This window comes from Crocuta crocuta, unplaced genomic scaffold (genome assembly GCF_008692635.1).
Source record: "Crocuta crocuta isolate KB4526 unplaced genomic scaffold, BGI_CrCroc_1.0 scaffold193, whole genome shotgun sequence".
NCBI classification, from domain to species: domain Eukaryota; kingdom Metazoa; phylum Chordata; class Mammalia; order Carnivora; family Hyaenidae; genus Crocuta; species Crocuta crocuta.
Window position 1 is genome coordinate 3,942,131 of NW_027529624.1, and position 18,383 is coordinate 3,960,513.

The 18,383-nt window shown below is 47.4% G+C and overlaps 1 protein-coding gene across 2 annotated transcripts in view; it reads right to left on the minus strand.

The window, feature by feature from the left end:
* LARGE1 (LARGE xylosyl- and glucuronyltransferase 1) overlaps window positions 1-18,383 on the minus strand; it is a 539,966-nt gene that overhangs the window by 379,279 nt on the left and 142,304 nt on the right. For both annotated transcript variants that reach the window (XM_077762029.1, XM_077762030.1), the window contains one exon: window positions 15,026-15,213. In XM_077762029.1, the coding sequence (XP_077618155.1) occupies window positions 15,026-15,131 (106 nt within the window). In that variant the 5' untranslated portion in view covers window positions 15,132-15,213. The remainder of the gene's footprint in view (window positions 1-15,025; window positions 15,214-18,383) is intronic.

Genomic DNA, 18,383 nt, shown 5'->3' on the forward strand with positions numbered 1-18,383 from the left:
TCCTTTGGGACGAAGTACCTCCACCTTCTACCCTGGAGACCTCAGCTGCATTCAGAGGAGGAGACATTTCACCTTTTTGACAGTTCTAAGATCCTTGTGTGCATCAAAAAGAGTCTCCAAACATTTTCCATATTTCTAGAGAATGAGCTCAAGCGGGGCACCCTGGAAAATTATGAACTGCTAATGAAATTCCACCTGCCCTTTATCAAGACAGCTGACCTCTCCGTACTTCTTGGCTTTCTTCTTTAGAAACTATCACATCCAATCTCCATAACAACTCTCTGAGGGGGGTAGGATAGAAATTTATCACTCCCATTCTACAGATTAGGAAACAGAGTCCTTGACCGGCTCCATGGCTCTTGGGTGATGAAGTCCATTCTTGGGACCAATGACATGAATGACAGAACAGGATATTCANATTCAGAGGAGGAGACATTTCACCTTTTTGACAGTTCTAAGATCCTTGTGTGCATCAAAAAGAGTCTCCAAACATTTTCCATATTTCTAGAGAATGAGCTCAAGCGGGGCACCCTGGAAAATTATGAACTGCTAATGAAATTCCACCTGCCCTTTATCAAGACAGCTGACCTCTAAAGAAGAAAGCCATACTTCTTGGCTTTCTTCTTTAGAAACTATCACATCCAATCTCCATAACAACTCTCTGAGGGGGGTAGGATAGAAATTTATCACTCCCATTCTACAGATTAGGAAACAGAGTCCTTGACCGGCTCCATGGCTCTTGGGTGATGAAGTCCATTCTTGGGACCAATGACATGAATGACAGAACAGGATATTCAGCTTCCCCAGATCTTAATTTTCTCGGAGAGAAAGACCACTAGCCCAGCTGGACTCCCAGAGCTGCCGCAGAGACCCAGTGAGACCACGAGTGCCCCACGTGCTAGCCAGGTGACCCTGCGCAATCCACTTACCTGCTCTCTTCTCATTTTTGCTTTCTCCCATTACGCCCTGCTGGCAGAGAGGCCAGTCCAACCGCGTGCAAACGAAGCCTCTGCTTTATATTTATTGGGCAACAACTATGCCAAAAGAGGGTTTTTTATGTTATATTTTATTTTCATTACAGATCAGAAGTCTATCAACTGATGACTCATCAAAAACAAAACACGCCGCTGCAATTTACAGAGAGCCCGGGATGCGTCAGGTGCCTTCCCTACATCTTCACGCACGGCCCTCTGAATAAATCTGTGTGAAGATGGTGCTGTTCCCATTTATGCAGAAGAAACAGAGGCACAGAAAAGGGGAGAGGTGTGGAGAGCTGTGCGTGGTTGCACAGCAGACTTCAATCCCAGAGCTTTGTGTCTGCAAAGCCCACATGCCTTCCATTCTGCCTCACCTGCTGTCCCCACGTTCAGGAGCACGCTCCTCTGATCGGGGACAGCAACACAGGGGGCGCATGAGACGTCTTCCGATTCCCTCTTGCCCCGGTGGCTTCCCTCCTCTGTGTCTTCCCAGGTGACAAAAATGCTCTCACGAATCCCGAGAGCACTCTAACTGCCCTTTCAACACGTAGCTCCAGATCACCTCCCTGTGAAGCCCTTGGCTGGCCTGTGGCCCACGCGCGGCCCCCTGGGCTTTGTACGGTGTTCTCACGGCACTGACAGCACATCTGCACTTCTGTCTTTGTGCCAACCCCGTGCCCCGGGAAATCCTATTCACCTGCCCCCATGTCTGGCACCGAGCTTCGCAAGGAGGAAGAACCACGTGCGTGCTGACCATGATGGAGGCAGCGTGTTGGTGGTTAAGAACCCAAGCTCTGAGCCAGACAGGCCGGGCTCACTGGCTCTGCGACCTAGGGCAAGGGTCTTAAGGATGATGAGGATAGCAGTTGCCCAAGAGAGGCATTGTCAGAAGCAGGGCATGTGTCTGGAACAGCACACACACAGCCAGCACGCACCAGCACAAACTTCCATCCTCCCTAAGGGCGGACAGAAGGCATGGTTTCCACACCTGAAGGAGCCCAGGGAACTGAATGAGGGAAGAAGAGGAGAAGATTTCCAACTCAAGGGTCTCTTTGTGATTACTATCTGCCATTGAGGCACCAGGAAAGCAGAGCAGAGGGGTTGGACCTAAGGGAAAAAGCAACTCCTTTCTGCTCAGCTAACCACCTGAGCAGGACTCTATCAAGAGAGCGGTGGTGAGAGGGAAATACAAAGATTTCATAAATACTCGCTCTCTGAGATCCTTACTTATCCGCCCCTTCACGCCACTCACCTCGGAGTGTTTATCCAAAACATGAAATTAAGCCGTGGGTGAGAGGCTTCTCTCTCCAGACCTGTCTCCCTCCCCGCCGCCTCAGAGCAGTCTCCCACGTGTGCCACAGAGGAGTGCCTACGTTCATTTCTGGACTGATCTGCAGGGTTTCAGAACCCAGAGTGCCCCCAGTCTCCCTGGGGCAAGCCAGGCACTGCATCCTGGGAAGCACAGAGCACAGGTTTCTGGGTAGGAGAGAGCATAGGCCAATTAGCTCCATCGCTCAGAGCAGGCTGACCCCTTGTCTGTCCCTGAGGTCTGGATCCAAACATCAACAGGATAGAGGCAACTGGCAGCCAAGCCAAGGAGGCCAAGCAAAGAAAACCTACAGCTAAAACAAGTAAGAAAGTCTAACGCGACTGGATGCCCCGCCTCTTGGAAGTTTTGGTCCAGTATTTTCCAAGTATATGTGAAGGGTTATTCACACGTGGGAAATGACCTGCTTTTCCCACTCTCCATGGGGAACAATGCAGGAACAGGGGAACTTGTAAAGAAAATGGTCTATAAGCATGTCAACTTAAGAGGTAAAGGGGACCGTGGCGAGATCTTGGTGAACACCAACTGCCTGAACAAAGCCTTAGTTCTACTACGTGCTAGTTCTGGAACTGATCCAATTGCTGAACTTTCCTGTGCCTCCGTTTCCTCATCTGTAAAATGGGAAGCTCAGTACTTAACTGTAGCTGTTCTGAGGAACCAATGAGTTATGACAAGAACCTAAATCCTCTGTAAATAAGAGCTGGTGTTTCTATTTCAGGCACTTTAACACCCAAGCACCCACCGTATTTCAGATATTGGGCCAAACACTAAGGATTCAGAGATGATGACAGAAAGGCAAAGCCTCACCATCCGAAGGGTGTAGAAATTAGGGTGAATACTAGTAACAAAAACAACGTATCCAGTATTCTGTCACATACAAGGCACTCTTCTGAGCGACGCATGGCAGGATTCTAGTCTACACGCCAACTCTGAAGAAGTAAGTTACGTAAGGGAGGTGCGATTCAGCTCTAGAAGCTGAACCGAAACACAAACAGTATCGTGGCTGAAAGTAATAATCTCTTGCTCGGGAACCTGGTAGGAGGAGATTTAAATGTCAGAGATGAAGCACCGAGCTGGGCTGCTGCAGAAGGCAAAGAGCAGGCACTAGAGTCACGCTGTCACCACCACCCTGATCGTTAGCAGATGCAAGTCCCGCAGCCCATGAGCGAGCAGCGGAGCGGAGCTCAACCACCCAGAGGAAGAAGGGAACCCACCACACTCCCTTCTCCAGCAAACTGATTTCTCCTTGCCCTTCTAGAAAGACGCCAAGCACTTGCCACTTCCCACCCTTCCTTCTGCCTAAAATCTATTCCTCCCATCTCCACCGGGCTCTACTTAAACGTCTCCCATCAGAGATGCCTGTCCAACCACCCTATTAAAACAGCATCTTCCCCTCTCCTGACACTTCCACCAGCATCTTGCCAACCTTGACTTTTCTTGGTGGCATTCACCAGCCCCCTCAGCAGAGCAGGAAACTCTCCGTGAATCATTGCTCCCCCTGTACCAGAAAAGGAGCTCCAGGAGACCAGAGGACTTGCTCATGGCATGAAAGCTTGATCCCCAGTGCCGCAGAACAGTGCCTGGCTGTGTTTGTCGAATGAATGAATGAATGTCCTTGGGTGATCCACCAATGGCTCTGAAGCTCGATGACCTCACTGGAGACAAAATACTGCCTTCCCCAATGGAGTTGTGGGAGGGTTATTTAAATGTACAGGAGAAAGCTTCTGTTTGGCAGCACCCTGCTACCTAAGTGTCATGGCTACTTACTGGTGCAGTGGAGAGAGCTCCTGCCTAGGATCAGTGTAAGCTTCAACAGCCCACACCTGCTCAGTCAGGACAACTCCCTGGGAGGCAGGAGATGGGGCATGGACTGCCCTCTGCTGGAGCAAAAATGACAGATACTCAAAGGGCCCCCATCCTGGAAAAACCAGGAGCCTTGCATCCTCAGGATCTATTTAAATATTTATTTTGAGAGAAAGTGAGAGAACATGGGGATGAGGGTGGGGAGGGGCAGAGAGGAGAGAATCCCTAGCAGGCTCCCCACTATCAGCACAGAGCCCAGTGCGGGGCTCAGCCCATGAACTGTGAGACCCTGGCCTGAGTCACCAAGATCCTTCTGAATGGTACAATCTTTTTTTTTTTTTTTTAATAGGAGAGAGAGAGACAGCGTGAGCAGGGGAGGGTCAGAGAGAGAGGGAGACACAGACTGAAATAGGCTCCAGGCTCTGAGCTGGCAGTCAGCACAGAGCCCGATGCGGGGATCGAACCCACGAACCACGAGATCGTGACCTAAGCAAAGTCGGACGCTTAACCGACTAAGCCACCCAGGCGCCCCTGAATGGTACAATCTTAAACATCCAACTCGGATGATTCCTTACTGAGCCTTAAGTCCCTCATCTATCAAACGGGGAAGTGTGAAGCTATCTGGAGGAAGAAATGAGAGGATGTAGGTCACATCCCCACCCTGGCACATGGCAGGGGATAAGCCAGGAAGTCCAAATGCAAAGTCTAACTGAGCCAGCCAGGGTCAGCAAGGGACCTGAGCAAATACCAGAAGCTCTTTCTTCTCGATCCAGCTCTGAGTAAAACAGTGCACAGAGTAACACAGGGATCAACCAGGAAGGATGGCTCAGTGACAAACTGTAAGGTTCAAGCACTGAGCAAAGGGACCGCTACCACCCAGCTCCAGCCGATGGCTGCTAGGATGAAAGAGGGTCTGGTTTGCTAGATCTTTCCATGCTGTTAAGCGAGATCAGAAATCATGATTTTTATGTGCACTCTCCCAAGTTTTAGTGGTCAATAATCAAGTCAAAAAATGGTAAAAGCAGTACACTGGCCAAGCGTAACACAACTTCAGGCCAGATGTAGCCAATTTCTGTCTAACAAGAGATAGTAATTGCTATCCCTTCCACGTTTTCATGTCCCTTACAATAAAAATTTGCTTTCTTGGGGCACCAAGGTGGCTCAGTCAGTTGAGCATCTGACTTTGCTCAGGTTATGATCTCACGGTTTGTGAATTCAAGCCCTATGTCAGGCTCACTGCTGTCAGCACGTGATCCTCTGTCCCCCCTCTCTGCCCCTCCCCCACTAAGAGTGCCCCTCCCCCACTAATAATGTAAATAAATAAAACACTAAAAAAATTTTTTCCCTTTCTTTTCCAGGCACAAGGGTTTTATGAAGATGCAGGTGGGCTGACTAATGCAGATGGAAACTTTTATCCAATGTGGGTTGTAATCCATATTAAGAAATGCTATCACTTTAATATTAATTGGAAACTGTCATTGCCGGAATTCATGTTAGGAACACTGATCTCATTTCAACGTGATGAAAACACTCTTTCAGAATTAGGACCTTATGAGCAAATTTCAGATCTTGAATCAGTGCTGTGATTAGACCCTCACAGGGAGCGTGTGTGTCCAAATGGTAAGGTGGATCAGGAGGGGAGGAAAAGGAAACGTGGTTAAATAAGAGTGTTAAATATATATCCCAAAAGAAAAGCTTCATGCTTAAAAAGTATTTGAATTTCAAAGTTAAACAGTGCCATTGATTTATAAATCCCAAAGGTTAATAAAATTCCTCTTATCTGACAAGAACGAAAACCCCACAAAATCTCTTCAAATTCAGTTAACTATCAAGAGTTGCACAGTGTTTTTTTTAAATAACACATGCAGAAAATGAAAAATTCGATGAACATTCACAAAGTTAACACCCCTGTAATAATCACAGATTAAAAAGTCTGCATTGCAAAGTCTTCCTTGGGCTCCACCCCAGTCTCTACCCCTGGATCAACTTTTGTCTGTTTTTGTATTTACATAATCAAATCCTACGTACAAACTCTTTGGTGTCCACTTCTTTTCCTCAACACTACCTGTGAGAATATTCATTTTCGTTGCTCTGTAGTACTTCACTATACAAATATATGCCACTATTAATTGGTTTATTTTACTGTGGATGTACATTTCAGTATTCTCCTGTTTGGCACTATTAAAAACAATGCTGATGTGAACATTCTTGCACACGTGTTTTGTGCAAACATACGTTTCTCTTTGGTAGGGGGCTAGGGACAGAACTGATGGGACACGGGCTATGTTCAGGTTTAGGTCAGAACACAAAAGCGTATTCCAAAGTAATTATATAAATATTTTACTTAAAATTAATAGACCATCAAATGGTCCCTCTGAATGAAATGCCCCCTTCGGTTCAGTTGGCATTTGAAATAGGAAATACAATCACTTTAAGACCTGTACCCTCGCCCCCCAAAGAGAAGTTCCTATGTCTTCTTTTCAGAAAACCTTAGCCTATCATTAGTTATTGATTAAATACCTATTTAGTATTAACCACTATTTAAACCACTAGTATGGTTTAAAATAGTTGGAACAGATATGAATACAGTGCCTTTTTCATGAGTGGTAAGTCCTGCTGGATATTTACATGTATTAAAACTATAGGACCCCAAACTCCTAGAGCAGGATGGGATAGAAGAGATGGTAGAACTTTCTTTTGTCTGCAAAGAAGAGCAAGATGAAGGGGTGGGAAGAACATGACTAGGGCTGTGCGGAGGACCAAATAATGGCCCCGAGAGATGTCCATGTCCTGGTGCCCACAACCTGTGAAGTGTTACCTTCCATGGCAGAATGGACTTGGCAAGGGTGATTAAACCAAGGCTCATAAGATGGAAGGATTAGTCTGGGCTATCCAGGTGGGCCCAATGAAATCACAAGGGGGCCTTTTAAGAAAACAGGAAGTCAGGGGCACCTGGGTGGCTCAGTTGGTTAAGCGTTCGACTTCAGCTCAGGTCATGATCTCATGGTTTGTGGGTTCAAGCCCCGCATTGGGCTCTGTGCTGACACCTAGCTCAGAGCCTAGAGCCTGCTTCAGATTCTGTATCTCCCTCCCCTGCTCACACTGTCTCTCTCTGCCAGAAATAAACATTAAAAAAAAATTTTTTTTAAAGAAAACAGGAGGTCAGAGAAGGAGACGCGAGGATTTCCAGCATCAGGGCTCAGAGTTAGAAAGACTAACTAAGGGACACTAGGGTGGCTCAGTCGGTTAAGTGTCCANCCCAGAAATAAACATTAAAAAAAAATTTTTTTAAAGAAAACAGGAGGTCAGAGAAGGAGACGCGAGGATTTCCAGCATCAGGGCTCAGAGTTAGAAAGACTAAGGGACACTAGGGTGGCTCAGTCGGTTAAGTGTCCAAATTTCAGCTCAGGTCATGATCTCACTCAGTCCATGGATTTGAGCTCCGCGCTGGGCTCTGTACTGACATCTCAGAGCCTGGAGCCTACTTTGGATTCTGTGTCTCCCTCTCTCTCTCCCTGCCCCTCCCCTGCTCATGCTCTGTCTCTCTTCATCTCTCAAAGATGAATAAACGTTAAGAGAAAAAGGGGGAAAAAAAAAAAGCATAACCTGAAAGAACTATACTTCTGACCCTTGAAACAGGCCAGGAGACAGATCCCCGCCGGGGCCTCTGGAAGGACCCAGCCCAGCCAACATCTAGGCTCTAGGCTACTGAGACTTGGTTGTAGATTTTTGACGTCCAGAACCATACGATAATGCACCCTTCAGCACTGAACTTGTACTTTGTTACAGCGGCCAGAGGAAACCAAGACAGGATGGCTGCTGGGATGAGTAGACCCCAGGTTTCCCAACACTTGGTCAAAGACTCTACCCACAAGCTCCTCCAAGAGGTACAGCCAACTGACGACAATCGGAGCCATTTTCTCCACCCCAGCAGGACCACCAAGAATGTTTCATGATGGAAAGATGGTGCAAGAAAGGTAAAGGTCACCTTCGCAACCATCTCAGAGCTGAGTAGAACAGCGAGAGATTTCAACTACCCTGGAGATGCTCTTGGACCCAAGGTAAGAAGCGCAGTTGTGTGCAGGCCCCTGTGCCCGCAGCTTGGGCTCTGCTCGCTGCTACCTCACTCGCATCCCATCTCGTAGGCTTCCGCTCGGCACTAACGGCTTGTGAGCACTAGCCAGGAAAGCCCTTCATTTTGGACATGTTAAAAACAGCTTGTATACTTTCCATTTCATTCTGCATTTGGCACCCTGTGTTTCTGTACCCCATAATCGCCTCATTAAGGGGTTTGTTTGGGCCACGGGCAGGAGAGCTTGGCTGCCAGGGACCCTCACCCCAGGGGATAGATGCCAAAACTTTGAGCAAACCATTCAGTAGCACCATGCACACTCTTAACTCACCAACCTTGGGGCACCATCTCAGGGCTGAGGGAGGCAGACGGGAGGCTGGGGCATCAGTCAGGTGTGGACAAGCCACCTCCCCTATTCCACTCTTCATGTGCCCCGTGATCCCTCACAGTTAAAAGGAAAACGCTTTAACTTACAAGTCCTTGGTTCTCAATGCAGCTCTTCAAAACAGTCAAATGTCAGGCCCTCATTTCTTTCTGTTGAAATTTATCAAGACAACTCTCAACCCATTCATTTCAGGAGTAATTTGTGTTGATAAGAATGGCATGAACAGCAAACTAAAATGTGGGTGTGGGCTGAAACCAGGCCAGAAATTAATATCCTGTGCCCGTCCACACACCAGTTTTACACATTTAAGGCTTTGCATCTTCTGAAGACATTTGCTTTTGAGTAACACCCACACCCTCCCTGCCCTGTCTCTCTGACCACTGAAAGCGTCTGGCCTGAGCTTCCGCAAGGAGCTGATTATAAATCATCGGAGGGCAGCATGTGTGAACAATCTTCTGAATGGCTGAAAAGCACGCTTTTCTCCACATGCTGGCAATTCAGTAACAGCTGAACACTGTCTCCATGATGGGCAGAAGAGAGAGAACCACACCCCATAAATAAAACTCAATGCCCATGAGATAAGGTGATTCTGGTAGAAAATAATAGGCATGTCTAAATTCAAGCAGAGGTGTGTTTAAGCAGAATTACTCAAGTCCCAGAACTAACATCACATCCAGAATGAATGTGAGGCTCCTAGAGCCATATTCTGAGGTCTCAAAATCACAGATGCTCAGCCCCATAAGAGCCCTTGGCTACCAGTGGCTTCTGCTTCCGTCAAGATCCAGGCTCCCTCCCAGTCAGCATTAACTAAGGCCCCACTAAAAGTGATGCCCAGACTCTGAGAATGTGAAGATAAATAAAACAGCCCCTTGTCTCACAAAACTCAAAAGCAAGTAGCTAGAAAGACACCACATCAGCAAAATGGAGAGAATCCAGGGGGCAAGGTGAGAGCTGTCAGCATTCAAAGCCGGAAGAGGGCATTCTTCTCTCATTCATTCATTCAACAAACAGTTCTGTCACTGGAGTAGGTGCTAGAGATGGAAAGATGAATAGAAGACAACCACTCCTTCCCCTCGTGATGCTTGTACAGTCACTGGTGAAGACAGGTGATTGGAAAAAAACAAGAAAAGTGGTGCCTGGATGGCTCAGTTGGTTAAGCTTCCGACTTGGGCTCAGTCATGATCTCACAGCCCGTAGGTCCAAGCCCCGCATAGGGCTCTGTGCTGACAGCCAGCTCAGAGCCTGGAGCCTGCTTCAGATTCTGTGTCTCCCTCTCTCTCTGACCCTCCCCTGTTCATGCTCTCTTCCTCTCAAAAATAAATAAACTTAAATTTTTTTAAAAAAACACAAGAAAAGCAAGGAAGATATGAAGCAAAGAAAGTAAAAGGAGTTTATAGATATGGCAGAAGAAGCCAACCTGGTTAAGGCTGAAGACCCATCAGGCTCAGCTGAGACCCGAGGGTCTAAGTCGGCCCAGCAATGAAGGGGAGGGTGGGGGCGGGGAAGGATGGAAGGGCAGCAGTGTGCCTAGGGGCCAGCATGTGAGAAGACCACACCTGAAGACTCGCACAGCACCTGAAGTTGAGTCCAGTGTGGCTGGTAAAGACAGGAGTGGACGTCAGGAAACAGAGCCAGCACAGCCAAGAAGGAGGATGGCCCATGACCGAGCATAGCTCTGGCTGGAGGGTGGAGGACATGTGTGAGACAGCAGGGCGTTCCATCAGCGGTGACCACGAGGGATGAACATGAATGGCTGAGCCGGGGCCACGGCAGTGATTAAAGCCGGGAAACAAAAACATGGCTGGAAGAGGCCACAGTCAGGTTCAACAGGATGTGGCACCCGGCGATGGAGGGAATGAAGAAGGAAGCGAAGACTCCATGCTCTGAGCTTGAGGGAGGCTACAGGAGGAAAAGTCAACTGGGGAAGAAATGAAGGAAACAGGGTTGAGGAAGCTGGGGGCTGAAGTACCAGCAAAATATCCCCTGATTAGCATCTGTAACCAGCAGTCACCTGGCCTCTGACCAACAGCTCTAGGAATGGGGATCCCATCACCATGGATGGGGATTCCAAGATGTGGACTCCAACACCTGGCAAACCAAATCTCAATTATAACAGGATTTTTTTCTTACATTAAGACAATGCCTGTTTCCTCATAACTTTCATGCATTGATCCTGGATCACATGTGGGGATCCACATTCATAAGCAAATCACAAGAAGCCCACTGCCTCTTTCAGACCTGTTTGCCATTAACAGGAGAAGATTCTGGCCATTTCCAATTCATTCACATCAAATTCTTAGAATAGAAAACTTCCAGAATGTTAGTGCTCCAACAGCCCCAAAGGTTACCTTCATTTTTTAAAAATATATTTTTAAAGTTTATTTATTTTGAGAGAGGGAGAGAGGGCAGAAGGAGCAGAGAGAGAAAGAGGGAGAGAGAGAGAATCCCAAGCAATCTCCATACTGTCAGCACAGAGCCCAACACAGGGCTCAAACTCACAAACCGTGAAATAACAACCTGAGCCGAAATTAAGAGTCAAACATTCAACCAACTGAGCCATCCAGATACCCCAAGTGACCTTCAGTTTTATGTCATTTCATACAGCAGGAGACAAAGGCCTAGAAAGAGCAGTGATTGTACCCAAAATGGCCCCGCTACTCTGGCTCAGCTGATTTGCGAGCCTGAGACAACTGTCTAGTGTGCTCTCAACAGATCTTGCTGCTGTGTGTCTTCTAACTCCAGAACTTCATGCTGGGAGCATCTATATCTCTGGGAGAGTCCTAGGCTCTGCTCTCAGGAGATCCATCGAAATTAAACAGGGTTGAAAAATAAATAAACTCATGTAAAATATAAATAGCATTTCCATGAATGGAGGCAGCAACTATGTCCCTTATTTATGGCTCCACCTGCCTTGAAACAGAAAATTCAAGAGTGTAAATAAATGAATTGCAAAGTTGTTATCCTTTTTTTTTTAATTTTTTAACAATTTATTTATTTATTTTTGACAGAGAGAGAAAGAGAGAGAGAGAGAGCGCAAGCTAGAGAAGGGCAAGGGGGTGTGTGTAGGGACACAGAATCCAAACCAGGCTCCAGGCTCTGAGCAGTCAGCACAGAACCCGACGCGGGACTCGAACTCACGGACCGCAAGATCATGACCTGGGCCAAAGTCGAATGCTTAACCGACTGAGTCACCCAGGCGCCCCAAAGTTGTTATGTTTAACCTCAGAGAAAAGAGTGTCTCCACACGCTCTTTCACAAATGCACTGATGTCTGCTGGCCCCAAGGAGGTGCCCTTTGTCTCCCAGTACACAGCAGCCTCATCCTGCCTACTTGCCCCCTGACCTAAGCTCCCCCCACCACACCGTACTTCTATTTCCACACCTCTCGTGCTGGGTGTTTCACTACCTCCCAGGACGGCTCAATCCAGCCCTGGACAGAATGACCCTTTACTAGGATGAGCTTGACAGCTGGCTCCTGCCATGTCCCTCCATAGCTCTGGGGCCATCTCTCTTTCAGGCGACAGCTCCTTGACTGTTTGCTGAAGCTGGTCATGTACACCTGGAGCCTCTGCTTCTCCAAGGTAAATAGCCCCAATTCTTTCCACTATTCTTTATGTAACAAGGTTTGAATTGGCACTGTCATTCACCTAGACTCTCCTGAATGTGCTGACTTGTCTAAATTGTCCTCAAACTGTGGCATCTAGAAATAAATACTGTGGTCCAGCTGTGGACTAACCGATACCCCATAAAAGGCATCTATCCTCTTTGTTATTCTGGCTAGAGTACTTCTGTTAATGTACTCACATCACCTAGCTCCTACTTAATGCAGTTTGTGATTCAGTCCCAAGGGGGGATTTATTATTAAGCATCATGTTGATAAATAGGGCAGCTATATCCAGTCTGTGCAGGTTACCTCAGAGTATGATTTCCTAAATCCTCTCTGTTTCCTGTCATCTATCTGGCAGTCTAATAAAATCATTCAAAGTCAAAGATCATGGTCACTCCATCAGCCAGGGCTGGCCCAGATAGCATGATGCAGGGAAGCAGACTTCCAGCTGACATCAACCTATTGCTAAGCACAGCCAATTATAAATTCTCCGAATCTCAGATCTACTCCTAGTCTCCTGTTTGGGAAAATGCACCATTTTCCTTTGGGGGCCACTTTGAGTCCCCCATTCTGACTCCAAAGGTTTCAGGGAATTCTTCTTTACTCTATAACCAAAAATAGGCACAGGGCAAAGGGCTGGCCTCACCAGCCTCCCTCAACCACAGCAACTGGTCTCTGGATCACAAGTGACCAGAGGCAACCCAATCAGAGGCAACCTTGTGGAATTAGAGGAAGGAAGAACTCCTCTTCCCACAGGCACTGGTGAGGGTACGCTGTAAGCTAAAGCTTCCTCTGTGGAGATAAAGCTGCAGTGAAGAAACCAAGGCAGAGAAATGTAGAGCAAAGGGGAGGAGGGAGACTAAGCTACAAAAATGTCATCTGAGCCCCTGGATCCAACACTGCCTGAAGCCTGTCCTACGTTTGAACTTACTGGTTTTGTTAGTCCCCAAATTCCCTTGTTGCCAAAATCATTTGGGGTTGGGTTTTTATCAATGAGTGCAAATGAACATTCTGCAACTTCTCTCCCAGGTACCCAGAAAGGTCATGTGACACCTTGTCAAACCCCTAGCCAAAGTCTGCTACCTCACTGAAGTCCCCATCTACAACATGGTATTGTAGTTAGAAACCTCAGATCTTGAGTCCAATACCACAGGCCCATCCTGACGGGCTTTCGGGCCTTGGGAAGATCACTGAGGGATTTCTGCCTCGCCTTCTTCTTCTATACCTATGTCGGATCACTGGGGAGAAGGAGACCGTGCGTGCAAAGTCCCTGCAACAATGCCTGGCCCGCAGGAATGTCTGAAACGCTGGAATCCCTGTTATTGTCAATACTGTCACATCATTAGTATCATCACTGGTCCAGTTACATTGTCAGGGTCAATGTTTTCATGTACTAACCCCGGACCAGCACTGGGTGTTCTCAGCCTTCTTTTACAAGGGCTTTCCCATCATCCCTGGCGCACTGCTTCCTTCTGTCTCTTCTAGGATTAACATCATCTCACCTTTCTCCCTCTGATCTGTTTGCCAAAACTTAATCACCCACTGCCATGGCATATAATTTACTCCATGTAGCTGCTCGGAAGGGAACTCCTCGACTCCAGGGATGTACAGGCCCTTCCCTGCTATACAAGCACAGTTGAGCCAATTCAGGGCAAATCTCAGAAAGTACAGCAAAACTCCTAATTAAAAGGTAGCCTTGAGCTGTCAAAAAAATTATGCATAGGGGCACCTGGGTGGCTCAGTCGGTTGAGAATCCGACTTCGGCTCAGGTCATGATCTCACAGTTCATGGGTTCTAGCCCCACGTTGGGCTCTGTGCTGACAGCTAGCTGAGAGCCTGGAGCCTGTTTCAGATTATGTGTCTCCCTATCTCTCTGACCCTCCCCTGCTCACGCTGGCTCTCTCTCTCTCTCAGAAATAAATAAAACATTAAAAAAATTATGCATATAGGAAACATTTAAAAACACAGTAGTGACTTCCTTGAGACAGATCTTCATTGGGGATTTTTTTGAATTCAATTGTGGGGGCAAAAAAAAAAAAGAAAGTGTCCTGCTCGATGCTGCCATCCCTTGCCCTCCCTGAAGCCTAGAAAATCACCTTTGATATGCGACACGCTGCACTGCATTTGAAATCGTTGGCTGGGAGAATGGTCAGTCTTGTCTTCTCCACTGATTTCCGAGAAGCGACAGGGACCGCATTTGTTTTTATTTGTTTGGGGCGGGTGGCTCCTCTGCTGTACTCTTCCATCCTGCTGGTCAGTGTGACTGATCATCCTTCACACATGCAGCCCGGCCTGGCAGCCCCACCTGCGGTCTCCTAGGGTGCTCCGGGCCCAATGCACAGTGGTCCCGTGCTAACCTGTCTATCTCCCCCTGCCCCCCAACACCGTGAATGTCTAGACCTGTTATCGCCGCATCCCCAGCACCTGGTTCGGCGCAGATGCTCAACAATGGCAGCAGCAAGAGTCACAACAAAATGTGAAATGTGTGAATAAATGAATGAGTAGATGGAAGAATGAATGAAACAGTTGGCTCCATGCATAGTTCACAAATCCCTCCAGGGCCCAAACCTTTCGCCCATTATTGACACAGTGATCGACTTGCAAAGCTGATATTTGACATTTGTGTAACCTCCACCATCCCACTGCAGCCAGGTGCACCATACTTCGCTTCTGTTTTTCTGTGTTCGTCCTCACTACGGACTCCCTCCAACTTACCTCGGGAGCCCTAGGCAGGTCTCTGCCTACGCACCAATGTTCTCCCGCTCCACACGGTGACAGACGACCCGGAGGGGGCTTCCAGGGACCCCGGAGCTTCCCTCTCCACCCCTCTCCCTGTGACAAAGCCGCCTTCTTACCTTCAAAGCTCCCGGCAAACAGGTAAAGCCAGGTGATGGCTGGGATGCAGAGAACAGTCAGCGAGGCGGCCAGGAATTTCCGTCTCCCTCTGCAGATTCCCAGCATCCTCTCAGAAGTGACAACCCCTAATCCCAGCGCCGCTTCTCTGACCGGAGCACGGGGTCCTCGGCCTCCCTCATAATACTTTCTGAAAGGAAGAAGAGCAAAGAGGAGTTCTGAGCACTCTGAATGGATGCACGTTGCAGAGGAGAAATATCCCATAGATCCTGAAAGTATTTGACTCATCTACGATTTCCTGCTAACCTTCTATCCCAGGAGATGGTGCTGCAGTCCTGCAGTCCATCAAAACGGAGACAGCTCTTTAAAAAGTAAATGAATAAAGGATGATAAAATCTATGAGATCTCAAGAGGTACCTGGGTGGCTCAGTTGGTTAGGTGTCAGACTCTTGATTTCGGCTCAGGTCATCATCCTAGGGTTGTGGGACTGAGCCCCACATTGGGCTCTGCGCTGAGCATGGAATTTGCTTAAGGTTCTCTCTCTCCCTCTGCCCTTCCCTAGCTTATATACCCTCTCCCTCTCTCTCGTGCACACACACACATATGCATGCATGTATTCTATAGTGTAGGTTACTTTGCAGCCTGAACTAACCACCAAAAAAGCATTTAGTTAGCACCTTGTATGTACTGAGCACTAACCAGGTGCCACGTTTTCAAAAATGTCAGGAACGCCGTTGGCTTCAAAGGACACAGTCTAACAAGAGAGACCAACATAAAACATCCGCAAGAACCTCAAGAATGTGATGGACTGAGATGTGTGTGGCCCTCTGTGGAAAGCCAGATGGAAGTGGCTGACTGATGCAGGTGCAGCCAAGATGGCAGAACGGTTTCCGAGTTCCAGACAGGGAGAGCCGCAGAAGGCACTGGAGACTGACTGACGGCACATTCAGAGGAGAGGAGGCTGCACTGGCCACAACCTCACCTGCAGGGGACTACAACTGTATCACAGTTCATGACCTAAAAAACACTCACCAGAGACTGTCTTAATAGCATCCACCTTTAATACGGAAGAAGATGTCCAGGAAAGCATGGAAACAATTAAAATGTGCAGAAAATGGAAAGGAGCACAGCTAGCCTGCAGAGAGCCAGTCCTAAGTCATGCCGAAGACTGGCTGAGACATGTTCAAAGAAGAGGTAGTTAGTAGGTCAGTTCCCATGGAGTAGGGCCCCACGGTCCTTCACCTGGGTATGTGACCACAGGTCATGTGCCTTTCAAAGGAATTTAAGACCCAATAGAGCGTGCAATCTCATCTCCACCTGCCTCTGGCCATGGATGTCACTCCGGCTGAAGGTGGAATGCGGGGTCCACATGTTAGAAGCCTCCAAAACAGGGTGGAAGCCACTATTGCAGGTACCTATACAAGGCTTCCCATCCCCAAAGAATGATGTCCATGAAAGAGCTGGTTTTGGTGTGCCCTCGGGTATTACCACAAAACGCCCTTTCCTCTGCCAGAACCCGTGTGTCCCATGTGACTGTGGTCTGGTTGAACTGTCTCCCCTCCCTGCCAACCTTGGCGTTTTCAGGAGACAGACGCCCTGTCCACTCATCTTGCATGCATTTGCCAAAGACCTAGCATAGTGCCTGTCACTTGCTGGCCAGCAGACAACTGTCTGCTGAACGTATGAATGGAATCAGAGTGTAACCAAAGGTGGCCTTTAGAAGCTTCAGGAGTTCGTGTTCAGCAAGTTGCCAGCAATAAACGCCTAATGGAGCCAATCTCAACTGTCAACGCCACGCTTTCTTCTGCAACCACTCTGACGCCATTTTCTAAATGGCTCTCCTTTGAAACAGATGAAAGACCACAAGGCTGGAGGGCATGGGCTAGAAAGTAAAACCAAAAAAGCAAAATCACTTCAAACAAAGAATGATGGTTGGAGAAAAGGTCCCCCCAGCCCCGTCCACTAATGTGGAAAGGTTTTCATTCTGAAGCATGGGCAACAAATCCTTTGTACAAACTGTGAGTCACTAAGAATAAGGATCTTCCAGATGCTGGGGACTCTCTCAGGAAGAACATAGTGGGGACAGGAGGCTATGCAGTGAGACAGATGTGGATTCAAATCCAGTTCTACACTCAACTAGCTGCAACACTGGCAAACTCCTTACTCTGGGTAAGCTTCATGTTTCCCATCTCTAACAAAGGATGCTCTCCCTGCCGGAGAGTCTTAAATGAGAGAGCCCTTGAAAAAGGGCCCAGAAAGGATGGATGGAGAATAAGGTAGGGTGAGCCCCACCTCTTCCCAAGAGCCAAAGGGCAGATGGATCAGCTTTTCCTCCCTCCCCACTCGCACAGGGCTTGGGAGAAAAGAGGTCCCAACAAATAAGCACCAGCTGACATTACCAAGTGCAAATGCAAGATTTCAATCTGAAGGACCCACTGGATTCTCCTTCAGGAAGACACCACACTGAAACTGCCCTTTGTGGGGTTTGGGTATTTTTTGTTTGTTTTTTGGTTTTGGTTTCTTGGTTGTTTCTTTCTTTCTTTTTTTTTTTTTTTAATGTTTATTTTTGAGAGAGAGGGAGAGAGGAAGTACATGGCATAAGCTGGGAAGAGGCAGAGAGAAAGAAAGGAAGACACAGAATGCAAAGCAGGCTCAAAGCACTGAGCTGTCAGCACAGAGCCCAACCCGGGGCTCCAACTCACAAACTGTGAGATCATGACCTGAGCCGAAGTCGGACACTTAACCCCCTGAGCCACCCAGGTGCCCCTGCAATTCACTTATAATAATAACAATAATAATAATAATAGCAGCAAAGACATATTCTGTCTCAGACTCTTTTTTTGCATTTTACTTGTTTAATTCTCCAAAATAACCTATGAAGTAGGAACTATTTTTCATCCCCATTTAGTGGATGAGAAAACTAAGGCTTAGAAAGATTGATGAACTGGCCACAGGTTGCACGCACCTATGGCCGAGACACCTTGAGCTCTGGTCTCCCTCTAAGTAACTGATTCTACCAACCTTTGCCAGGGGTCATTTTCCTTCTGATCTAACCTAAATTCTTCATATTAAATCTCAGGATTACTTTCCTCTCTGGGTTAAATATATCACCACTATTTGCTCCCATTCAAAAAAAAAAAAAAAAGTACAACAGATAGAACGAAAACTGGAAAGCTAGAGACGAATTAGGACTTCAGGGAAAAGTAGGAATATATATGGAGCTGAACCCAAGTGGCATTAATATTTAAAAACATTTTTAAAAACCTCTTTAAAACATTTCCTTTCCTCCTTTCCTCGCTTCATCTGCAAAAGTTCATTTCAATTGACAAAATTTGTTCTAAGTTTTGAAACAGAGTCCAG